General features: G+C 39.4%; 1 protein-coding gene across 7 annotated transcripts in view; it reads left to right on the top strand.

Annotated features, from left to right (window-relative positions):
* The window catches only part of RNASEH2B (ribonuclease H2 subunit B), an 83,378-nt gene that overhangs the window by 35,604 nt on the left and 21,408 nt on the right, over nt 1-26,366 (top strand). For all 7 annotated transcript variants that reach the window (XM_061170664.1, XM_061170660.1, XM_061170658.1 and 4 more), the window contains 4 exons: nt 8,341-8,405; nt 10,023-10,128; nt 12,540-12,621; nt 13,971-14,013. In XM_061170664.1, coding sequence (XP_061026647.1) covers nt 8,341-8,405; nt 10,023-10,128; nt 12,540-12,621; nt 13,971-14,013 — 296 coding nt within the window. The remainder of the gene's footprint in view (nt 1-8,340; nt 8,406-10,022; nt 10,129-12,539; nt 12,622-13,970; nt 14,014-26,366) is intronic.

Raw genomic sequence — 26,366 nt, forward strand, 5'->3', positions numbered from 1 at the left:
GATCTTATTATTTCTTGTTTTTAAAAAATTTGGGGAGAATTCCCTGCCAGTCCAGTGGTTAGGATTCCGTGCTTTCACTGCCGAGGGTGCAGGTTCAATCCCTGGTCGGGGAACTAAGATCCTGGAAGCTGCGCAGCACGGCCAGAAAAAAATTTGTTTTGTTTTGTTTTGTTTTTGAACCTTCCATTATTTTAATATTTACAGAATGTAGTTCATTAGGGGAAGAATTAAATTATGAAGGAACTGCCAAGACTTCTAGAGAATTGCATACATCTTTTACTCTGTGAAATTTAACCTAAATTACTTTTTTTGCCTTACTGTCATTAAAAAAGAAAGAAAGAAAAATTTGAGGCCTAGGGTTTTTAGAAACCTGGCATGTATAAAGGTTGATGATATAACTGCTTTGAAAATGAAAGTACATGGGCAGGGGAGGCAGTTTTTTTAATCAAAAAATTTAAAGGTACAGAAAAACTCAGAGGAAAAAAACTACAAATATTTGTCTCCAACCGCAATAATCAACCAGTGTTAATGTTTTGTTATTTTTGCTTCATATCTCTTTCAGGGAAAGAATTTCTTTAGGAACAATCTGGTAATCTGATCACAGGATTTGATAGCCTACAAGAAAAATTAAGAATATTTGCTACATAGTTTTGAGCAAATCATTCAAACTTTTCAGCATCCTTGATCTGTAAGATGAAGAGTTTGAAGGGTTAAGAGTATCCCTCATATTCTGCCATATGTTATAATTAGTACTCTGCAAAGTTGTTCTAAATCATAAAATAAAGCTTTCCTTCTCTTACCTTTAGAGTGTTGAGATCTCTAAATTACCAGCATATGAACATTATTTAAGAATTGCAGTTAATAGTATCTACTATCTACCACAAAGAGATGCTTCAGGAATTAAATGAAATAATACAAGTAAATCAGTGCCCAGAAAGTGCTGGGTGTAGAGTAAGTGCTCAATAAATGTTTGTACCATTAAGGCTTGTGAACTAGAAATTTTAAATTCTTTGCTGATGTTTAAGTACTAGGTATACAGTAAGTGACCAATGCACATTTGTTTGATGGTCCATTGATTAATACAGAGTCAAGTGGTTTAAGTGGGAGAATGGGGATAATCAGATAATAATAAAAATGTCTACCATATATTAACAAATTATTATATATCATCTCTTTGCTTGTTGTTTTACATATATTATTGAATTCTTGCAGTAATTCCCTTTCATTGTTAGTAGAACCTGAATTTTTACAAATGAGGAAATTGAAGCTCAAAGAGTTTAAGCACGTTGACTAACATCATAGAACTTGAAGTGGTAAAATCAAGATTTGAACCCATGTCTGTCTGACGGCAACTCTTTCTCTTCCTTCTTACAACTGTGTAACACTTGCAGGAGACTCTGTTAGAGTTTTTAAGTGTTGTCTCATGTAAAAATAGAAACTTAATTTTTTGTTAGTCTTGTATATCCCATTAACAATTTCTCTTCGTGAGACAAAGAGAGAGACAGGAAAGGAGACAGCGGGAACTTCTACAGCTTAAGGAAAAGACAATTCTCATCCTGGCAGTGAGCGTTCTGTTTTCCAGGCAACCTCTTTTAGCGATTGCCTTGGGTCCTGGCTGCTTGTTTGAATTTAGATTTTTGTCTATTTTTAAGTTAGTATTTGGTTCCATTCTCTGTATTTTATTGCTAGGGTTTTTAAATAAGAAACAAAGAAGACTGCTAAAGAGTGGTCAGGTACTACCGCTGACAGGGAGCAGAGATAAAGAGGAAAGTTGATGTTTTTTCAATTCCATCCTCCCCACAGGCACTGTGCAGAGAGAGTAAAAACCTGAAATGCTCAAATTCCCCAGCCAGCTATTTTGATATTGGACTCCAGATGCTGTCTCAAAAGTCTGTGGCATTAAAGATCTCGTTAAGCCTGCTAGGTTTATGAGAACCTTTCCTTCTCCCTGCCGAATAAACCCAGCCACAGTGGTTTGCATCCTGAATGATGATGGCGGTGACCTTAGTTAGTTAGCACTGCCTGCTTTATTAGTGAAGGAAACGATGCGTCTCAGTTTGCTAGCTCTGGGGCTCAGCATGCTTCTTGCCAAAAAAGCTCCCATTCAGTGGAGAGATGACAAGGGAAAGGACTAATAAAGGGTTATGAACTTCATCTTGAGTATAACACTCTGTTTCATATTGCAAGCAAAAGCTGTGCTGCGCTGTCCATTGTGATTAACAAGAAGAGTCAGGAAAACTTACCTGATTAAAATACCCCAAGCACAGTTGCCAAGTTTCTATCCCCAGGAGGCAGGAAAAAAAAAAGAGACCATATGAGTTTCTCAGTTATGGAAAACATTCAGAAAGTAGATGTGAAAATCTGCTCCAGGCAGTTTGTTCAACAATACATCAGGGAAATTCAAGTTTGTGAACTGATTACCCAATTGCTGAACATGTTATTTAATTGTGGACTCCTTTTTATTCCATCTTTATTTTGTAAACCCAATCTTTCCAGATGTTTGAGACCAGTTTTATAGGCACCAGACACATTAGGGAAAGAAACCTTTCCAGCATGTGCACATGTCCTCTAACTCACAAACTTGCAAATATTAAATTTAGGACACAATAGAACACGTTATGGTATTTTTCATAATTGTGGGTAATCTGTGGCCTTCGTGAATATTTTAAACCACCTTGCTTATCAAAATGTGTAAATTTTAAAATTAAACAGTAGTTTATGCACTTCATCCTTGTATAGTATTTTGGGATATTCAAGCTTGATACTTCTTAGTGATCACCTTGTCCAGGGGAATGTTTACTTAGAAATAAATTTGTAATTTAAAAACTTCCTAGGAAAAAAACTCCAGGCCCAGCTGGCTTCACTGGTGAATTCTACCATACTTTAAGAAAAAAATAATACTCAAAGAAATAATGATACTTAGTCAAATTCTTTTAGAAATTAAATGAAGAAGACATATTTCCCAACTAATTTTATGAAATTGGAATGGCCCCAGTACCAAAATCAAAGTTATTACAAAAAGAAAACTAATCTAGTATCCCTTATGATCTTAGATGGAAAAATCCTTTAAAAATATTTGCAAATTAACTATGTAAAAAGGATAGTACATTATAACCAAGTGAGGTTTATCATAAGAATGCAGTTGGTTGAACATTAGAAAATCAATCAGTATGATTCACCATATTTATACATTACAAAAGAAAAACTATGATCATCTCAATAGATGCAGAAAAAAACATTTGACAAAATTCAGTCATAATATAAATTCTCAGCAAATTAGAGATAGGAAGGAGCTTCCTCCTTCTGGTAAAGGACATCCATGACAAACCTAAGCTAATATCATACTTCATTGTAAAAGACTGAACACACTTTTCCCCTAAGATTGGTACAAGATAAGGATGTCAACTCCTTATCTTGCTAGTGGAAATCCTAGCAGTTGCAATAAGATAAGAAAAAAATTGGGACTTCCCTGGCAGTCCAGTGGTTAAGACTCCATGCTTCCACTGCAGGGGCATGGGTTCAATCCCTAGTCAGGGAACTAAGATCCCACATGCCAATAAATAAATAAATAAAAGCTATGCAGATTAGAAAGTAAATAGTGAAACTATCTTTTTTTCATAAACAGTATGGTCATGTATGTAAAAAGCTCAAAAGAATTTACCAAAAAAAAAAAAAAAATCACTAGAACTAATAAGTTCTCAGGATATAAGGTCAATATAGAAAAATTAATTCTATTTCTGTATATTAGCAGTGAACAATTGGACAGTGTAATAAAAGCACACCATTTATAATATAAAAAATCATGAAGTTTTAAGGATAAATGAAACGTAAAATATGCAAGACCAGTACACTGAACATTACAAAACATTGCAGAGAAATTAAAGAATTAAATAAGTAGAGAGATATACTATGTTCATGAATTAGAAGACTTAATATTGTTAAGATGTCCATTCTCTCCAGAGTAATCTATAGAGTTAATGGAACGTCTATCAGGCTTTTTTTTTTTTTGGTAGAAATTGAGAAGCTGATTCTAGAATTTATATGACTGTTCAAAAGATCTACAGTAGCCAAAACAATTTTGAAAAAGAAGAACAAAGTTGGAGAACTTACACAACCTGATTTCAAGACTTACTGTAAAGCTACAATGATAAAGAAATTATGGCATTGGTGTAAGGTTAAATAGATAGATAAATGGAACCAAATAGAACAGAAGTGGACCCACATTTATGTAGCCAATCTTTTTTTTTTCCAACGGTGTCAAGATAATTTAATGGGAGAAAGGGTAATCTTTTCAACAAATAACCTGGAAAAATTGGATATCCATATGAAAAACAATTAACATTAACTCTCACCTCAGAGTCATACAGAAAAATTAACTTGAAGTGGATCAATAATTTAAATGCAAAAATGAAAACTATTGAATTTCTGGAAGAAGCCATAGAAGAAAACCTTTGTGACCTTGAGGATTGGCAAAGATTTCATTGGACACAAAAACTACTAACCATACAAAAAAATTATAAATTACATATCATTAAAATTAATATCTTCTGGTCTTTGAAAGATACCATTAAGAAAAAAAAAAGACAAGCCACAGTTGGAAGAAAATATTTATATGACATATATCTGATAAAAGATATATATAAATGTATAAAGAACTCTTTTAACACAATAATAAGATGATATCCGGCCCTGTAGAAAAATCAGCAAAAGGTTTGAACAGACTTCACAAAAGAAGATTTATGAATAAGGCACATGAATAGATGTTCAATATCATTAGTCACTAGAAAAATGTAAATTAAAACCACAGGGAAATATCACTGATATCCACCAGAGTTGCTAAAATAAAACAGACAGACACTACCAGTAAGTTATGGAACAACGGGAACTCACCTGCCTGGCTAGTGGAAGCATAAAATGGTCGAACCACTTGACAATTTCTTACGACTCAGTAATTCTACTCCTAGGTATTTGCCCAAGACTTATGAAGACATATGTCCATACAAAGATTTGTGCAAGAATGTTCAGAGCAACTTTTTCAAAATAGCCCAAAACTGGAAACAACCTAAATGCCCTTCAGTAGGTGAGTGGGTATACAAAACATGCGATATCCATACACAGGATACTACTCCATAATACAAAGGAAAGAGCTATTGCTAGCTGCAGCAAAATGGAAGAATCTCACAGAAATTATGTTGAGCAAAAGAAGAGGGTCACAAAAAGGTACTTAACTGTATGATTACATTCCTATGATGTTCTAGAATAAAGCAAAAACAATTCTGTAATCATGGCAGATCAGTGGTTACCTGAGGTCTGGATAGGGATGAGAGAATTGACTGTAAGCTCAGGGGAACTTTTTGGGCTGGTGGTTACATGACTGTATGTAGACATTTGGCCATACTCCTCAAATTGTACACCGAAAATGGGTGTGTTAATCATACGAACATTATTCCTAAATACAGTTGTTTTTTTAAAAAAATGAAGTAGAACTGATCCAGCACAAGAAGCTAAGCCTCCTGATTTCAGACACAGTTTGTTTTGGGTTTTTTTTTGTTTGTTTGTTTTGCTTTTTCCTCCCTCGTTGTTCTCTACAAGATAATGTTCCTGTCTCCCACGGAATCCAGTGGGAAGCAAGGCAGGAGTGACTCGAGCCTGGGCGACCAGGAGGGTGATTTGGGAGGAGGATGACACACAGAGCCTCAGCTCGGACCTCTGGGCTTCCTGGATGGGTTTAGTCTTGCTAAGACAGGATGAAGTCACGCCCAGAGAGAGATACAAGTTGGCGTCCAAGGAGGAGGCAGTGGAGCCGGAAAAGAGTCAGAGGAAAAGCCATTAGAGATGCAGAAAGACCAAGAGAAAGGTTGTATAGGACCATGGTGGAGAGTCTTTTCCCATAAGGAATAGGGTCGGAAGTACTGAGGTGGGTGAGGACTAATTGATCTCAGTAAAATGAACACCAGATGCATGGCTTTGAAGTCAGGTTGGGAAGGAATCCAGTGCTCCTGTTTACCAGCTCAGTGACTTTGGACAATTTATTTAACTTCACTCAAACCTAATTTTTTAAGACGGGGACAAATAGTAGTTTTTACCTGAGATTCATTCTGAGCATTCAATGAGAAAATGTGTATGAAGAACTTAGCACAGGCCTGACTATACATTAGATTCTGATGTTATTATCATTAACAAGTTATAATTTAATTTTTTCGTAACTAATACTAAGTATTTGCTGTGTGCCAGATGTTGTGCCATCACCTCATTCAATAGGTGACGTCCCGAGGTGACATCGTGCGCTGGGGGTGTAGTAGCCCCAGCAGTACGGCTCATAGCCTGGTCTCCACTTCTTCTGAACCAGCATTTCCAGAGGGAAAGGAGGGGCCTGCAAGGGGCTCAGAGAGTGAACGAGAGGGAGGAAAGCTATGGCAGACTGTAGAATGTCCTTTCAGGAAATTTGGAGGTAGAGGCAAGAGACAAGTGAGTGGCAGAGTCAAGGTGGGATTCCTGGGGGAGACCTGACCACTGAGCCTCTATGGAGATTGTCTCAGGCAATGATCAGACGTCTGAGACTCATTCAGCAGCGTACATGTACTAAGTGATTGCTGTATGCTCTTAGAATTCCCCCTATTTTTGTACCAAGAAATATTAAATCACCTCCAGGGAGGCTGAGTCTAGCCTCATCTGCCTTGGTTCCACAGCACGCTGTTTGCCAAGCAGTCCTGGCTCCAGGAGAGCAGGCATTGCGCCTTGGAATTCTCAAACTTCTGGCAATGCCGTTTGCAATGGTCCCTCATTTTCATTATTCCAGTGACGCGTCCTGAGGAGATGGGTGCAAAGGATGGGTGCGTCCACCTCCTATTGCCCACAGTGTTGAGGACCACAGGCTGAAATGGGGAGGAAATGTGCAAGAGCTCAGGCCAGCCCCTCCCCATACCAACCGTTCAGTGAAACTTCAAGTAGTTTATGCTGAAAACCACCCCTGAACAAGCAGTTTCCGTTTCCCACCATGATCATGAGGAAAGAGAAAGTGTCATTCTATGTAATTCTAGCAGAGTCACATGTGGCGAGTTTGCATCTGGCCGTGGGAATTCCAGTGGTCACGAAGGTAACTCCTGCATGGAGGCTGGAGGCCGGAGTGGAAGAGCTGCGTCTGCTGACTGCACAGAAAGCAAGAAACCCTGTGAATGAAGTATTACCAAGGAAATAATGGCTTAATATCATATACCATGTATGACATTAAGCCATTAGATTACATAAAGCTAGCTGGATTGTGAGGAGAGGAAGTATAATTTATATGAGATGAAACTTTTATCCCCATAAAGGGCCAGATTGAGCCTATCATAAATCTAAATTCCCCTGAAATAACTATGGCTATATTAGTAATACATTAAAAGGTAGATATATCTTTTCTTCTTTCTCCACTAATGCCACCAGAACAGCACTAAATAGTTAACAAGATTCTTTTCCTGAATGTATGCAATGAACTTCATAGGCACCTGCATTTAGCTTCAGTTTTCTTTCTTGGGATTTCCATTTTATTTTAGAAAAGGAGTCTTTCATTGAAAACATTGAGGTGAGCTTAAAATTATTCAGAAAAATTAAGATTGCTTGGTATGTTAATTTGCTGAGTTTTAAAAATTACCTTTTGAGACGATGACTAGATTTATTGTGGTGACCATTTCAGAATGTGTATAAATATCAAATCACTACACCTGAAACTTAATATGATATTGTATGTCAGTTATACTTCAATTAAAAAATTACCTTTCCTCCAGATTTATTTGTAGAATTGTTTTCAGTTTTATTGAGAAATAATTGACATATATCACTGTGTAGGTTTAAGTTGTACAAAATGATAGTTTGATTTACATATATTTTGAAATGACTATCAGTAGATTTAGTTAACATCCACCATCTCGTATAGATACAATAAAAAGAGGAGAAAAAAAATTTCTCCTTGTGATAAGAACAGTTTGTATAATTTGATCATTTTCTTAAATTCCCACTCATTTAATAGTTGGTGGAGATCTGAGGTATCCTAGTTCTGTTTAGGGATTTTTTTTAAAGTCTCAAGTGTGCTCCCAGGGTTATAAATTGAGTTTTTCAAAAGTGTAAAATATTAGGAAATATTTTATTTTATTTTTTTTGACCACGCCTCATGGCTTATGGGACCTTATGGGAGATTGAACCCAGGCCCTCGCAGTAAAGCAGAGTCCTAACCACTGGACTGCCAGGGAATTCCCTGAAATATTTTAAAACTCTTATCTTGTATACGATACAAACTTTCGAGTTATTTTTTGTTTAATCCTCTGCACTGTCTTTTTTTTTTTTTCTTTTAATTTAATCCAGAAATAGACAAGAAGAAATATTACAAGTATAGCAAAGAGAAGACATTAAAATGGCTGGAAAAAAAGGTACAGTACCTCTCCAATGCCTTGTGGCAGAAAGAGTTTAATGCTCCTTTTTAAACATATTTAGAGAAGGTAGTAAGCCTGACCCCAAAGACCATCTTGAACATCCAACTATAAGAGAGAAGCTGTACAAAGACCTCCAAGTGGGAGAAGAATCTTTGGCTTCTCATTCTCCCTAATTCATGTATTTTGGGACTTAGCTTGATGTGTTCCTTTGACCTGCATCCCCATTTCCCTGTGGTCCTCACCAGTGAATGAAGAAGTTCTTGCTATTTGTTGGTGTAGACTTGAGTCTTTCAAGCCAGGTAATACCAGGGCTACGTGCACTTGATGCTGTCAGTCCTACAGGCGTCTCAGAGGTCGATGTTGCTCACCCATGACCCACAGGGGACCAGGCAGATGGGATTCAGGCTTAGTGTCTGGATGCTGAAGAGGGGTCATCTTCCAGGCAAACCCTGTATCTTAGTGATCCTAAGAATTAGACCTAATATAAGGTCTTGGGCAGTGTTTTTCAAATCGATTTAATGGATCACAATCAGTATTTCTCTTGGAATGGAATGGAATAGAATAGGATAGGATGTATTAAAAGATAGCACAGAGTATGGGCAAGTATTAAGTATGACTGTATGAAACATATTTATATATGTTTTGGGGTGTTGGGTTGCTGTGTATTTCTTATTATGGGTATAGTAAAGGAAAAAACAAAAAAAGCTACTGGTCTAAGGATATTGCATACTTTCACCGTGATAAAGAATCTCGCCAGACCAGATCTATGGATGACAAAGTTTTTGTAAGTTCAGTGGATACCAGTTCTAGTACTGATTCCTAAGATTCTCTTCTATCTTGTGTGTGAAAAACATGTTTGTATATCATGTTACTGAGCACATTGGGAACTTGGGAACATGGAAATGAACCTTGCAGAATTAATCAGGTTCTTATGTACAAAGTGGTGAAAAGATTTGAAAAGTACCCATGTTTCACTTTTCATTTGCTTTAATGGTAAGTAGTATTTGCATTAGTAGAATTCTGTGTAGGTGAAGAATGAGAAGTACTGAGCAGAAACTTGGCATTTTGTTTTTGCTCTTAACAAATGATAATAACACGAAATAGCAAAGTGAGGTTTATGTTTATTGATTGTGTTTCCTTTCTTAAATTCCTAGGAAGTGAGAAATTTATATTATTTATTCTATTTAGAAAATCATTACATATAAGCTTTGTGCCATGTTCTGTACTAAGAGCTTAACATACATTAACTCATTTAATCCTCACAACAGTACTATGAGATAGGTACTATCTTTATCCCCGTCTCATAGATAGAGGCACAGAGAGGTTAAGTAACTAGCCCATGGTCACAGAGCAAACCCAAGCAGCCTGCCTCCAGAGTCAGTGCTCTCATATTGTGTAGGCCTTAGGAAGTCCCATCCCGTAGTGCCGTCACTACCCTTCACCTTTCTTCAAATGTGCAGCTGTCTCTCATCTTGTGATATCTGGTGAAGGTATTTCTAGGTCCTCAACTACGTCTTCCTGGATCTTAACTGGATTGAGGACTGTCTGGAAAGTCATAGGGTTTCTAAAGTTAGTTGAAAATACCCTGATATTCCCCTTTTGGTTATTTCATAGGTTAATCAGACTATGGCAGCATTAAAAACCAATCATGTAAATGTCGGTGCCCGGGTACAGTCTACTGCATTTTTCTCTGGTGACCCGGTTTCCAATGACAAGGAAGGTAAGTAAATCATTTCATCAGAAATTATTTTTGTCTGGAGTAAGTTGCTGACCAGAGTAAATGCGAGTCTTATGATTTTAAAATCTTAATGTCTCAGAAGCTTCACATTCTTGCCAGTGTGTTCTCATAGATCTTGTGGCAGGTGTGCATTTTATTTCAGAACCAAGTAGTATTTCTGCCGTAGTTCACTTCTTTCACTAATTGATACTTAAATCATTCATTCAAGAAATATATATTTTGCGCTAACAGTAATAACAGCCCTAACAACCCTGGCTGTCATTTACTGAGGGTGTGTTGTGTGCCAAGCCTTTTACTAAGTTGCCAGTGTGCACACATTAGCCCATCTGATCCTCCAAGTCTCATTTTACAGTGAGCGTCCTGAGGCTGTGTCCAAAGTCGCACAGCTAGTAAATGGTAGAGCTGAGCCACAAATGGAGCTTGCCTGACTCTTAAGCCCACACTCATAACCTTTTTGTTGTACTGTTCGTGTGGCACAAGGATTTCCAATGAGCTGTATCCGTTTGCATCTTACTCTCAAGAAGCATAGGTCCTACTGTAGGTCTCAATATTTTGATTTTAGATGAAACTGTATTCAATTGGCAATTTTTTCTTTTAGGTTATTAAGGTAAATTTTTTGCTTTTTTACAGTGTAGTGGCCTCTTATTTTTATATGTGTAGTTGAATAAAAACAGCTATCTAATACAATTAACTTTCTGAAATGGTAGGACAGACATTATTCTGACTTTAAGCTCCAATTCAGTGTTCCCCTGTTCTAGTGTACAACTCCAAAGCATCAGAGTTTCATCATTATAAAAAAAAAAAAACAAACTAGGAACGGTGGCCTGTTGGTAATTCAGGCACTCTTTGATTCGCAGAAATCCACCTTACAGTACGTTGTACATATGGATAATAGCTGGCTCCTGCCATTCTGGGAGTGGTAGACTTGCCCTTGACATCTGAGTTTACCAGCTATCAGTGTCCTTGATTGGCTTTAACAAAAGAAGAGAAGGGACTGAGTCAAATGGCTGGACAGATAGATAGATGCATGGATTGATGGATGGATGGATGGATGGATGGATGGATGGATAAAACCATAGATTTTTGTTAAAGTAGGAGAAGGGGTGTTAGAGGTTATTTAGACAGATCTTCTCATTTTAAAAATGAAAAACTGTGGTCTTAGAGAAGTAGATGACTTATTCAAGGTCACCCATCCTAGCTAGCAGGCCAGGTCTTCTGCTCTGAGGCCAGTGTTTGTACCAATCTCTAAATATGAGTCTGGGCTTGGCTATATGACCATTTAGGTTCCCAGCCATAAAGTAAGCTTTATACTCTTTACATTCTTTCCTTTTTTAGATCTTTAGCTTGATATGCTACCAGAAGGAGCAAACAGATGATATATTGGGTTTCTTAAAATAACTTTCTTTGTCTATTCATGACTCATTAGATAATTACTAACTCAGAACCATGAGCATATTTTAAGAAGGGTCCAGTGATAACTTTCAGTTCTGTGCTGGCAGTGAAAATCTCTTACTGAAGACTTTTTGAGATCGGGTGGACCAGGCAACAGTCACTTTCTAAGTAATACTGAGGCAAATTGTTATCCTAACGTTGAAGGTAGAAGAGAAAGGAAAAAAAGAAGAAAATGAATATCCCAGCAACAAACCTGGGATATTGCTTTTGGTAGTTTATATCCCCTTGTGATTATCCCATCTATTAAGTTTGATTATCCCCTAGTATTCTACAAAAAGTACTGAATTAAGGAACAGAGCTTTAAAACAGATTTTCTCTTATGTTCTGTATTTAATTGATACCAGAGTTTCATTTTAGTACTGAGAATCCAAATGCTTTAGAAGTAATGATTATACTTTCTGCTGAGTTTTGTTTTTTCTATTTTTTAAGGCATTTTATTAGTTTGGGGGTATATATAACATTCAGGACTCTTATAAAGCAAGTACTTAATAGAGACATATCATGTATTATTTCTCTTAAATGAGCATACTCATTTACTGTTCAATACTTAGACTTATTTTATATTGAAACAGACCTAGAAAAGATTAGTCTTTTAAAAAAACATGAATATTTCATATTGTTACATCTGATTTTTGAACTTTATTTGTATTCAAGGGCCTCAGCTAAGAAAAGAACCCTGAGTTTTTACCTGTTATTTTGTGGGCATCTACTGTATTGTGCTTGATTATCTCATCATATCTTTGATATCATCCCACATATCCATCCATCAGATTACCCCACTACTGTGACAGATAGATATGAGCATCCCCGTTTCACAAAAAAAGCTTAAGTGACTCTCTAAGACCAGACAGTGCCAGAATTTGAACTCTGGTCAATTTGACTGTAAAACTACCATAATTATTACTAATTTTTTTTTTCATTCTCCATTCTGTTTCTTTCAGAGGATTATGTTCGTTATGCCCATGGTCTGATATCTGATTACATCCCTAAAGAATTAAGTGATGACTTATCTAAATATTTAAAGTAAGTATGGTTCAGCTTTAGTCATAATTAAGCATAATTGTGCTTCTTGGTTTCCAAGAAATAGGGTTTCTTTATGGCTTATATCACTTTTTCTGATAAGAGATTATTCTTGAGTTATATCATAGACTGTATGATTTGGAGGTGATTTTTAATGGATAGTTTTTTGATTGGAACAAACTGATTTAATGGATACTAGTTGTAGGAACCCCTGAGTGTTAGGATTGGACTTATCGGTTGTTTTGATATTAGAGGGTAAACTGTGTTAAAATTTTATCCCCAGCCAGCCTTAACTAATTTGGTTCGTGGGAAGGAAAGAGTAGATGGCAGAAAAGAATATTTTTGAAAGTTATATTTAAAGGTTTTGTACCATTTTTATTATCATTAGATGTTCATTAAGTATTTTTTATTATGCCCAACACTTGGAACTCAATGAAGAATGAAACACAATCTGTGTCTTTGAGGGGGAAGAAGGGTTTGAGAATGACTTGATTTGTGTTCCTTCCTTCATAATGATCTTTAATAAAATATAAAGACTTTATCTTAGGCTGAAAAAAATGTTTATTTTCTGTATTTTAGCAACTGTTGTTCAGATTTCATGTGTGTGATGATTTAATAGCCTTTCCTGATTCTTATAATTTTCCTCTGATACATGAATATAAGATGACTTTTTAATAGATACAGTTGCTGTTTTTAGCAAATTGCATTTTAGGTCCTACTTTAAAAAAACAATTAGTAGATACTGGTTTCTGTAGTATAGTAATATAGTATGTTGAAAGCCTGCTTTGAATTGATAAACATATCCTTCTGTTTAATATTTTCCTGGATTTCTTTGTACCTGCTTATCTTGTTAGAGACCTTATGTCTTTGTATTCCATTATTTTTTTATATTCTTTACTGCTGAAATTTTTAAGTTTTGGTTAAAGACTTGAGGAGAAAGATATGTCAATTAAACTTTAAGAGAAGAAAAGTAAAGTTTGTATGACTTTTTGTCAACAGTTAAAATAATTTTCACTTTTATATATATTCTAGATTCAGCATTTATGATGAAAAAATACAGTACCAAAATGCAAATTTTTAGAGGCTAAAGAAAAGCAATTCCATTTCAGCAAATGACTTCTCATTTTGTTTTTTAGCTCAGACAAGTCCAATACTTAGAATTAAGGAGGCAAATGAACATTTATTCACTTAGAGAAATTTCACTCTTTCCACTGAGGTGATTGAACATTAAGATATATGGAGGTGAAACTACTAGATGAAAGTAGGACTTACTAAGTCTGAAGTTGGCCCAGTTTTTCTGTTTGCTTGTCTATGAAAAACCATGACTATGATTTTTATTTTTTACTCCTCAGGCTTCCAGAACCTCCAGCTTCAGTGCCAAACCCTCCCTCAAAGGTAAGAAGCTGTGACTAAGCTATCTTTGGAGGGCTTAGAAAAATATTATACTTTTGCCACATAAATTTAGTTTAGTATATTTTAAAACATACTTCATTCACCTTATGCAGAATAAAGATTATCCTGGGCTCTCCATCAGTATTTTTATTTCTGTGGCTTTTACGTGAATGATAAATAAAGTGCTGTGAAAATCAAAGAGTTGATTTTAGCTGGATACCTATGTCAAAATATTAAAGAAGTATAATTAAAATTAAGTCTTCTTGAGTGAGCTAGATCCTGTAATTAACTTTATTAATCACCAGGAATACTCTATAACTAAAACTCATTTTGCCAAATATAACTGTCATGGGCACAAAGGCACATAGAGCATGATTTCTGCAACACAGAGAAGCTATCAGTGGAAAACCTTTCCCCTTCCAGGTGTTCTCAAACTGCCACCCACAGCTCCTCTGCACCGTGGGCTATGGCCTAGGTTTGTCTCCCAGATACAGGGAGTAGAGAAGCCAGCTATAAACCACACCTGAGAGCAAAGAGTGGCATCCCAAAGTCCAGGCGTGATCGCAGACCAGTGAGCGCTGCTCAGACACAGGGAAGTAAACACACGCAACAGCTTGTCAGTGAGGTCATTCTCCTGCCAGAAGAGTAATGAGTGCCTTGCAAATGAATGTAAAGTGGGTGTTAAACAACTTTCCTTTTTCCCTGCCTTCGAGGTGACCAACATGCTCAGGATATTTTTTTTGTAATCATTCCTGTTTGAAGGTGGTCATGGCTCTAAAAACATTCATTACTTTGACTTTTAGAGAAGGACATAAAATTTAAAGTGCATCAGTGTTAGTTGTGGGTCTTTTTCAGCAAATTGCCCGAGGAGGTTCATCTTTTCCTCTCTGGAGGAATAGTACTGGAGGAAGTCAGCTGGTGTAAGATGTGAAGTTATTCTAGGTCAGACCCACATTTCTTCCCGTCCAGTAGTGAACCTCTGACAACAGCACCAGGGGACATAGATATAGTTGTCTTGCTCTAACTAAGAGGACAGGTGTATTTGTTTCTTTCTTATTTCTCTCCCTCCACAAGCTAAGCATATTTCTTTCTCCCAAATATCTGTCTTCCTTAGTAACATAGAGATCATTCATGAATGGATCGAAACCTATACTTGAAGGTTTTCGCATTTGATACTGTTGCTGGAGGGTAGGTTCTTGTTTTGTCACAGTACGAATTCAGAGCTGAGACTGAGAGGCCAAGTAAGCAAAGGATTTATTGAGTGACAGTACACTCTCAGGAGGGAGTGCAGGCAGGCTCAGGTGAGCAACAGTGAGTCCTTTCGGCAAGCTGGTTATACGGGGTGTGAAAATGATTGGGCGTGATACTCATCAAGAAGGGAGGGGTTTGGGGGATAATTTCCTGGTTTTCATCCCAGGTCCACCTTCCCGAGAGGAGGGGGAGTTTCTGTCCTTACTTGGTTTTGCTCGGATCTGTCAAGGTGCCGGTGCATGATGGGTACTGCTCTGGTTGCAATGCTAATTCTACTGTAACGAGGGTATAATGAGCAAAAGGTTACACTCCGACCAGGAGGTTCCTGCCTTTCTTTGTTTGCCTCTAGGACCCTTGTCTTCACAAGATATATGGTCTCCTGTCAGCCCGGAGGTTCCCGCTTTTCTGTGTTTGCCCCTAGAACCCTTGTCATTGCAAGATGTATTATGGTCTCCTGTCACATGACCTGCGCCTCCCTCCTCTGCTCATGTCTGGCTAACTGCCTGCTCTAACGTTTCCCCCCTCGAGGAGTCTGGACCCTTAGAATCTTTTAAGGGTCAAAGGGTCGATGGTGCGTCTTCTGTGGCTGCTTCAAGCTGAGCAGGGCCATTGTCCCTACCAGTGGGGTCCAGATCACCTTGCTCTCTGTCAGAGACAGGAGGTCTCAGGGTCATCTACAGTGGCAGAGATAGAGGTGGGGAGTAGAAGGAGGCTGCAGCCCTGTCCAGTGGATGTTGATGGTCCCCATCTTCATGCAGGATGGGTTGAAATCCCTGGCATACCATCATCTGTAAGTGACACTGTTGTAACCTGAAGAAACAGACTTAACAAACAGGAGATTAAAAAGGCAGGGGCCCAAAATCAGCAACAATATTATTGCAATCAGAGGTCCACGCAGGGGTAGGAACCAGGTCATGTTTGGTAACACCCCTCTGACTGCAGTCCATGCGGAGCTGGCACTGGGGTTACCCTTTCCAAAAGCGTGTAGCCATTGGGCCTGTTCATCTATCTTTTGGATATCTTCTTCCACCTGGCCAGTGGTGTTGATGTAGGTGCAGCACATTTTTTTGATTACTGCACATACCCCTCCCCGTTCAGCTAGCAGATAGTCCAGGGCCAGTCTATTATCCATCACTACACTTGCTAGGAAATAAAGGGGGGATCCCCCATGGTCCTGGCCAGAGGAGACAGAATATCTGGCAGGTTACAAAGCATTGCCTCAAGGTAGGCAAAGCCACCCATGGGGCCACCAAACAACAGCTGCTCCAGTTCCTGCCAGGATGAGGCCCATCAGCCTCTTATTTCAGGAGTGGCGGATATTATGGATGGTTACACCTAGGTTCATCTGATTACTTAGTTGGCCTAGCATGCCCTGTCCCGCAAGCAGGGCATTGTCTATCCAAGGAAAGGCCACAGCCAATCCTGGAGAGGGGAAGGAGAGCTGGGGTTGTTCTGAGACGGCAGCTGGTTTATGTTCAGGCCGCAGAGAGACAGGCGTCTGGGGGAGTGCATGCCTGGCGCACTTCTGAGGAGCTGAGCCATTCCTGTAAGTGGTTTGCCCAAGAGGGTGTACCCACGCGGCTTGAGGAGAGAGGCCACCGTTACAAGAGGGGTCGTGAGGTGTGGGGACTGTTCCGTAGGCCTTAGGAGGGCCATATTGTAAACGCCGGACAACTGGCGTTTTCCCTCCCTCTTCTACTGGTCACTAGGGGCAGGGGCAGCAAGACTGGCTAGTCTCATTGCACTTGAGAATGAGTACTTGGTATTGGTTAGAAATATTAATGTGAGGGGTGAGATCCAAGCATGGAAGCTGCGTTAGGGATGGAATACGAACTTCAAGAGGGATAGGTTTAGCAGAACCGTTGACTAGGGTGAGAGTGAGGTTGTCATTCTTAGGCATCAAATGTAATACCTTTAATCCGTACGTGTCACTCTGAGGGTGGGGATGACAGATCCAGCGCCGGGATAGATTTTCTCCATGGGCTGCAATTCTTGAGAGATTTACTATTGCATTAAATTCCCATTTCCCTAGTGTGGACACCCAAAAGAGGGAGAGAAAGGTTAGGGTGAATAATGACTTCATGATGGCGGAGGTGAGCTAAAAGTGAACAATCCTTTTTGAACCCAGCATGGACTGAACAGAGCCCCCTCGGGTGTAGGTGCTGAAGCAGGGCGGCACTCACAAAGGCTAATGAGAGTGAGAAGGAATGAGAGGAGGGTAATAAGCGTCCATATGCACCAGAGCGTGTCAGTTCATTTGTGGGTGGCCTGGGGTAACAGGAGGCAAAAGGGAAACAGCGACTGTGGGTTCTCAGCCTTGAATTTATGACGTTTCTTTGTCCTTCTTAAATCACAATTTCAGGTCTTGAAGAGGTTCACTCAACCATCGGACTCTTCTGGCCGTCCAAAAGCCTCTGTGTCCTCTGAAGACTCAGGGGGAGGGGGAGGTTTGATTCTAGAAAGGTGCACCCAACTAGTGATTCCCCATGCCTTCACTGCAATAGGAGTGCTAAGAAGGACCTGGTAAGGCCCCTTCCACTTGGGTAGTAATTGTTCAGAGGGGGACCCTTCTCTCCATGTATTTAGGAGGCAAAATCTCCTGGCTGAACCTGAATGGGGTCAGGTTCTTGGCTGGGGCTGGTAAAGTCTGATTTCCAGATTCTGAAATTGCCCTTTGGACTTGTCCCAGATTAATCAGTTACTTAGTGAGCTTGTTGGTGTCAGTGTCCACCAAAATATCTGAAGGTAAAAAGGGCTTCCATCAGTCATTTCAAAGGGGCCTGAGCCTGAGCCCCGTCTTAGGCGCCACCCTGATTCTCAGGAGGGCTATGGTAAAAGTTTTGTCCAAGGTTCCGATGTCTCTTGACAAAGTTTAGCCAGGGTTCTTTTTAAAGTGTGATTTGCCCTTTACACCTTCCCCGATGACTGAGGCCTCCGGGCAGCATGGAGGTGGTAGCAGACGCCTGGGGCACTAGAGATTTGTTGGGTAACCCTAGCCATAAAAGAGGGACTGTTATCACTTTGTAAAAACCATGCAAGTCTGAACCAAGGAATTATTTCCTTTAATAATGCCTTTAGTACTTCCTGAGCTGTCTTGGTCCTTCCTTGTTGGAAAGGCTTCCACCTATCTAGTATAAGTGTCAATAAAGACCAGAAGGTTTTTATACCCCTGGGAGGATGGCATCTGGGTAAAGACTGTTTGCCAGTCCTACCTGGATAGATTCCTCTTCTTTGGATGGGCTGGAGAAGTGGAAGCCTTAGTTTCCCCCCGGCTTACTATGGTGTCATATATTACAGGCCCTATGACCTCTAGGATAGTCTAGAAAGGCCCATTCCAGAGAAGACTTTCTCTACCAGGTTCATCAAAGCATCCCTTCCCAAATGAGAGGAGTCATGGAGTGATTAAAAAAATTTCCACTGTAATGCTCTGGGCAGTAGTATTGTTTTTCCTTAATCCACCGGCCATCAGGGCCTTTTTGATATCCCCTAGTTCTAGCCCACTGTATTTCCTTGATTGTGTACTGAGGTGACGAAAGCGGGTTGCGGGTTGGTACCTGGGGGAGCAAGGCAGCCCAAGTAAAAGGGGTTTTACAAGAACTACACTCTTTGCCAGGTTGTTTCCTTTTCTTATGTCTGAGTTTCCTTTCTGAGGTCCCTTGCCGTGAATAACTGCCACCTCCTTAGGGTCTCGTATTACCTCCGGGAGTTCTAAGAGCTCCTGGCAATGCTGGATTGGGGAATCCCATGCAGTTAGGGGTCCTCTGTGCTTCCAAATGGCAGCATATGCATGTAACACCAAAAAATACATACTTAGAATCGCTGTAGATATTGATCCTCTTGTCTCTTCCTAGCCTGAGAGCTTGAGCTAGAACTATAAGCTCGGCTTTTTGTGCTGAGATTTGAGGTGGCAGGACACCAGCTTCTATGATCTTACATAGATCTACTATGGCATACACTGCCTTCTGGACACTGTCTTATATATAGCTACTTCCATCAGTAAACCAGACAGCTTCAGGGTCATCGAGAGGCTGGTCCCTAAGGTCAGGTCTACTAGAGTACACCTGTTTGATGGTCTCAGTGCAAGAATGAGGTAATTCCTCTGGGCTTTCTATTGGTATAAGGGTGGCTGGATTTAGGGTCTGACATACCTTAAAGGTCACTTCAGGAGAGTTAAGAAGGAGGGCATCATATTTTGTGACAGGACCTCCAGTCAGCCATTGGTGTCCCTTAATTTCTGGTATTCCCTGTATTGAGTGTGGTGTCAGTACCTCTAGGGGGTTGACCCATGGTGAGTTTTGTGGCCTCTTCAGTTAGCAGGGCTGTGGCCACTACAGCTCTCAGACACATCCCGAGGCCACTGGGTCCAATTGCTTGGAGAGATATGCCACCGACCATGGGATTGGTCCCACCTTTTGGGTGAGAATTCGCAGGGCTATTCCCTGTTTTTCTGAGGTAAACAGAGTAAAGGGTTCGTTTAGATCTGGGATCCCTAGGGCTGGGGCACTAGTCACGACGGTCTTCATCTGATCAAATGCTCTTTGTAAATTGCCCATCCAATCTACAGGTTCTGTGTCTAGTCCCTTCAAGGCCTCGTATAATGGCTTTGCCATGAGACCAAACCCAGGGATCCAAATCCTTCAAAATCCAGCCATCCCTAAGAAGGTTCTGAGCTGTCTCTTTGTGTGTGGTGGCTGTCAGTGGAGGACTGCCTCCTCACGCCGGGTCGTAAGGGGGCGCTTTCCCGGGCTTAGAACACAACACGTCCCGCGTAGGTGACTCTGTGGGAGGAGATTTGGGCTCGGGGTACCTTTTACCCCGAGCCCAGGAAACTGAGGGCCTGTACAGTGTTTTGGTCTGAGGCTTCCTCCGAGGGGCTGAAAATAAGGAGGTCATTTACATAGTGTAATAATGCCCCCATCTCTAATGTAAGTTCCTTAAGTTCCTTTGCTAGGGCGTCGCCAAACAGGTGTGGTCTGTCCCAGAATCCCTCAGGAAGGACAGTCCAGGTATATTGTTGGGTCATATTGGTGTCTGGATCAGTCCATTCAAAGGTAAAAAGGTATTGGGAATCAGAGTGAACAGGTATACAGAAGAAGGCATCTTTAAGATCAAGGACTATAAACCATGCTGTGTCCTCCGGGGTCTGAGTAAGGATCGCGTATGGATTGGGAACAGTCAGATGGAGAGGAATCATAGCTTCATTTATGATTTGAAGATCTTGGACCACGCTATAGTCCTCATTTGGTTTGAGGATAGGTAGGATTGGAGCATTACAAGGAGACGGGCATGATACCAAAGGCCCACATTTGACGAATTTTGAGATCTGGGGTTTGAGTCCTTGTCGAGCCTCTGGTTTTATGAGGTACCGACACCTGGAAGGGAAGATATTAGCCTCCTTTGAAAGGTGATTTTTAAGGAGTGGCAAATTTTGCCCATCCTGGGATTCCCTGATTCCCAGACCTGTGGATCTGTAAGTTTTTCCATTTCTGGGAAAATATTATGGGCCGGACTGTCCATGTCTGGTATAATGCATAGTCCAGCCAAAAATAGGCCTTGGTTTTGGTTTTCAGGGAGAGTAAAAGTTGCCCCCAAGGCTGAAGGAAAGTCTCTTCCCAATAATGGGCTAGGGCATTCAAGCATGACAAGAAACTTGTAAGTTATAAGGGTCTTTCCCCAGGTGCAAAGTAGAGGGGTGGTGAAAAGTTTCAACTTTGGCCTGCCTTCTACCCCAATGATACAGCAAGTTTCAGGGGCAAGAGGCCCAGCGTGAGAAGTCAGGACAGAGTAAGTGGCTTCTCTGTCCACTGGAAACTGGACAAGCTTACCTGCCACGTCAGTGGTCACCCATGGTTCCTCCCTTGTGATGATGACTGTCTTCTCAGGAGCCTTGGGAGGTCCCAGGTCTCATCAATCAACCACTGACATGACTGGCAAGGGGGAATTTCCCTGCTCCCTTTGGAGCTGAGGGCCCTTCCCTGCTCCAGTGACTCATCTTCTAACAGAGTGGGCATGGCGTCTTGGGTAGAGGCTGGGACCTATTTCCTGGGCATTCCTTGCTCCAGTCTTTGGGGCTTCCACAGCTAAAACAGGCTCCTTTACCTGGTGGAGCCTTCTGGAAGTACCTTTGGGGTGACCAGGAGGTGGGTTAGGTCCTGCCATAATGGCTGCCAGAATCTTGGCTTGCCGATGAGCCCTTCTCAATTCACGCTGTTTCTTGCTTTCTTCCTCAGCCTGGTCTCTATTATTTATTTATTTTTAATTTTTGAATTTTATTTTATTTATTTTTTTATACAGCAGGTTCTTATTAGTCATCAATTTTATACACATCAGTGTATACATGTCAATCCCAATCACCCAATTCAGCACACCACCATCCCCACCCACCCCGCAGTTTTCCCCCCTTGGTGTCCATACGTTTGTTCTCTACATCTGTGTCTCAACTTCTGCCCTGCAAACTGGTTCATCTGTACCATTTTTCTAGCTTCCACATACATGCGTTAATATACGATATTTGTTTTTCTCTGTCTGACTTACTTCACTCTGTATGACAGTCTCTAGATCCACCCACGTCTCAACAAATGACTCAATTTCGTTCCTTTTTATGGCTGAGTAATATTCCATTGAATATATGTACCACAACTTCTTTATCCATTCGTCTGTCAATGAGCATTTAGATTACTTCCATGACCTGGCTATTGTAAATAGTGCTGCAATGAACATTGGGGTGTATGTGTCTTTTTGAATTATGGTTTTCTCTGGGTATATGCCCAATAGTGGGATTGCTGGATCATATGGTAATTCTATTTTTAGTTTTTTAAGGAACCTCCATACTATTCTCCATAGTGGCTGTATCAATTTACATTCCCACCAACAGTGCAAGAGGGTTCCCTTTTCTCCACACCCTCTCCAGCTTTTGTTGTAGATTTTCTGATGATGCCCATTCTAACTGGTGTGAGGTGATACCTCATTGTACTTTTGATTTGCATTTCTCTAATAATTAGTGATGTTGAGCAGCTTTTCTTGTGCTTCTTGGCCATCTGTATGTCTTCTTTGGAGAAATGTCTATCTAGGTCTTCTGCCCATTTTTGGATTGGGTTGTTTGTTTCTTTAATATTGAGCTGCATGAGCTGTTTATGTATTTTGGAGATTAATCCTTTGTCCGTTGATTCATTTGCAAATATTTTCTCCTATTCTGAGGGTTGTCTTTTCGTCTTGTTTATGGTTTCCTTTGCTGTGCAAAAGCTTTGAAGTTTCATTAGGTCCCATTTGTTTATTTTTGTTTTTATTTCCATTAGGAGTTAGGTCAAAAAAGATCTTGCTGTGATTTATGTCAAAGAGTGTTCTTCCTGTGTTTTCCTCTAAGAGTTTTATAGTGTCCAGTCTTACATTTAGGTGTTTAATCCATTTTGAGTTTATTTTTATGTATGGTGTTAGAGAGTGTTCTAATTTCATTCTTTTACATGTAGCTGTCCAGTTTTCCCAGCACCACTTATTGAAGAGACTGTCTTTTCTCCATTGTATATCCTTGCCTCCTTTGTCATAGATTAATTGACCATAGGTGCGTGGGTTTATCTCTGGGCTTTCTATCTTGTTCCATTGATCTATATTTCTGTTTTTGTGCCAGTACCATATTGTCTTGATTACTGTAGCTTTGTAGTATAGTCTGAAGTCAGGGAGTCTGATTCCTCCAGCTCCGTTTTTTTCCCTCAAGACTGCTTTGGCTATTCAGGGTCTTTTGTGTCGCCATACAAATTTTAAGATTTTTTGTTCTACTTCCATAAAAAATGCCATTGGTAATTTGATAGGGATTGCATTGAATCTGTAGATTGCTTTGGGTAGTATAGTCATTTTCACAATGTTGATTCTTCCAATCCAAGAACATGGTATATCTCTCCATCTGTTGGTATCATCTTTAATTTCTTTCATCAGTGTCTTATAGTTTTCTGCATACAGGTCTTTTGTCTGCTTAGGTAGGTTTATTCCTAGGTATTTTATTATTTCTGTTGCAATGGTAAATGGGAGTGTTTCCTTAATTTCTCTTTCAGATTTTTCATCATTGGTGTATAGGAATGCAAGAGATTTTTGTGCATTAATTTTGTATCCTGCAACTTTACCAAATTCATCAATTAGCTCTAGTAGTTTTCTGGTGGCATTTTTAGGATTCTCTATGTATAGTATCATGTCATCTGCAAACAGTAACAGTTTTACTTCTTCTTTTCCAATCTGTATTCCTTTTATTTCTTTTTCTTCTCTGATTGCCATGGCTAGGACTTCCAAAACTATGTTGAATAATAGTGGTGAGAGTGGACATCCTTGTCTTGTTCCTGATCTTAGAGGAAATGCTTTCAGTTTTTCACCATTGAGAATGATGTTTGCTGTGGGTTTGTCATATGTGGCCTTTATTATGTTGAGGTAGGTTCCCGCTATGCCCACTTTCTGGAGAGTTTTTATCATAAATGGGTGTTGAATTTTGTCAAAAGCTTTTTCTGCATCTTTTGAGATCATATGGTTTTTATTCTTCAGTTTGTTAATATGGTGTATCACATTGATTGATTTGCATATATTGAAGAATCCTTGCATCTGTGGGATAAATCCCACTTGATCATGGTGTATGATCCTTTTAATGTGTTGTTGGATTCTGTTTGCTAGTATTTTGTTGAGGATTTCTGCATCTATATTCATCAGTGATATTGATATGTAATTTTCTTTTTTTGTAGTATCTTTGTCTGGTTTTGGTATCAGGGTGATGGTGGCCTCATAGAATGAGTTTGGGAGTGTTCCTTCCTCTGCAATTTTTTGGAAGAGTTTGAGAAGGATGGGTGTTAGCTCTTCTCTAAATGTTTGATAGAATTCTCCTGTGAAGCCATCTGGTCCTGGACTTTTGTTTGTTGGAAGATTTTTAATCACAGTTTCAATTTAATTACTTGTGATTGGTCTGTTCATATTTTCTATTTCATCCTGGTTCAGTCTTGGAAGGTTATACCTTTCTAAGAATTTGTCCATTTGTTCCATGTTGTCCATTTTATTGGCGTAGAGTTGCTTGTAGTAGTCTTTTAGGATGCTTTGTATTTCTGCGGTGTCTGTTGTAACTTCTCCTTTTTCATTTCTAATTTTATTGATTTGAGTCCTCTCCCTCTTTTTCTTGATGAGTCTGGCTAATGGTTTATCAATTTTGTTTATCTTCTCAAAGAACCAGCTTTTAGTTTTATTGATGTTTGCTATTGTTTTCTTTGTTTCTATTTCATTTATTTCTGCTCTGATCTTTATGATTTCTTTCCTTCTGCTAACTTTGGGTTTTGTTTTTTCTTCTTTCTCTAGTTCCTTTAAGTGTAAGGTTAGATTGTTTGAGATTTTTCTTGTTTCTTGAGGTAGGCTTGTATAGCTATAAACTTCCCTCTTAGCACTGCTTTTGCTGCATCCCATAGGTTTTGGATCATCGTGTTTTCATTGTCACTTGTCTCTAGGTATTTTTTGATCTCCTCTTTGATTTCTTCAGTGATCTCTTGGTTATTTAGTAATGTATTGTTTAGCCTCCATGTGTTTGTGTTTTTTACATTTTTTTACCTGTAATTCATTTCTAATCTCATAGCGTTGTGGTCAGAAAAGATGCTTGATATGATTTCAATTTTCTTAAATTTACTGAGGCTTGATTTGTGACCCAAGATGTGATCGATCCTGGAGAATGTTCCGTGCACACTTGAGAAGAAAGTGTAATCTGCTGTTTTTGGATGGAATGTCCTATAAATATCAATTAAATCTATCTGGTCTATTGTGTCATTTAAAGCTTCTGTTTCCTTATTTATTTTCATTTTGGATGATCTGTCCATTGGTGTAAGTGAGGTGTTAAAGTCCCCCACTATTATTGTGTTACTGTCGATTTCCTCTTTCATAGCTGTTAGCAGTTGCCTTATGTATTGAGGTGCTCCTATGTTGGGTGCATATATATTTATAATTGTTATATCTTCTTCTTGGATTGATCCCTTGATCATTATGTAGTGTTCTTCCTTGTCTCTTGTAACATTCTTTATTTTAAAGTCTATTTTATCTGATATGAGTATAGCTACTTCAGCTTTCTTTTGATTTCCATTTGCATGGAATATCTTTTTCCATCCCCTCACTTTCAGTCTGTATGTGTCCCTAGGTCTGAAGTGGGTCTCTTGTAGACAGCATATATATAGGTCTTGTTTTTGTATCCATTCAGCAAGCCTGTGTCTTCTGGTTGGAGCATTTAATCCATTCACGTTTAAGTTGATTATCGATATGTATGTTCCTATGACCATTTTCTTAATTGTTTTGGGTTTGTTTTTGTAGGTCCTTTTCTTCTCTTGTGTTTCCCACTTAGAGAAGTTCCTTTAGCATTTGTTGTAGAGCTGGTTTGGTGGTGCTGAATTCTCTTAGCTTTTGCTTGTCTGTAAAGCTTTTGATTTCTCCTTCGAATCTGAATGACATCCTTGCTGGGTAGAGTAATCTTGGTTGTAGGTTCTTCCCTTTCATCACTTTAAGTGTATCATGCCACTCCCTTCTGGCTTGTAGAGTTTCTGCTGAGAAATCAGCTGTTGACCTTATGGGAGTTCCCTTGTATGTTATTTGTTGTTTTTTCCCTTGCTGCTTTCAATAAATTTTCTTTGTCTTTAATTTTTGCCAATTTGATTACTATGTGTCTCGGCATGTTTCTCCTTGGGTTTATCCTGTATGCGACCTGCTGCACTTCCTGGACTTGGGTAGCTATTTCCTTTCCCATGTTAGGGAAGTTTTCGACTATAATCTCTTCAAATATTTTCTCTGGTCCTTTCTCTCTCTCTTCTCCTTCTGGGACCCCTGTAATGCGAATGTTGTTGCATTTAATGTTGTCCCAGAGGTCTCTTAGGCTGTCTCCATTTCTTTTCATTCTTTTTTCTTTATTCTGTTCCACAGCAGTGAATTCCACCATTCTGTCTTCCAGGTCACTTATCCGTTCTTCTGCCTCAGTTATTCTGCTATTGATTCCTTCTAGTGTAGTTTTCATTTCAGTTATTGTATTGTTCATCTCTGTTTGTTTTTTAATTCTTCTAGGTCTTTGTTAAACATTTCTTGCATCTTCTCAATCTTTGCCTCCATTCTTATTC

The sequence above is a fragment of the Eubalaena glacialis genome, chromosome 16 (genome assembly GCF_028564815.1).
Source record: "Eubalaena glacialis isolate mEubGla1 chromosome 16, mEubGla1.1.hap2.+ XY, whole genome shotgun sequence".
Classification (NCBI taxonomy): domain Eukaryota; kingdom Metazoa; phylum Chordata; class Mammalia; order Artiodactyla; family Balaenidae; genus Eubalaena; species Eubalaena glacialis.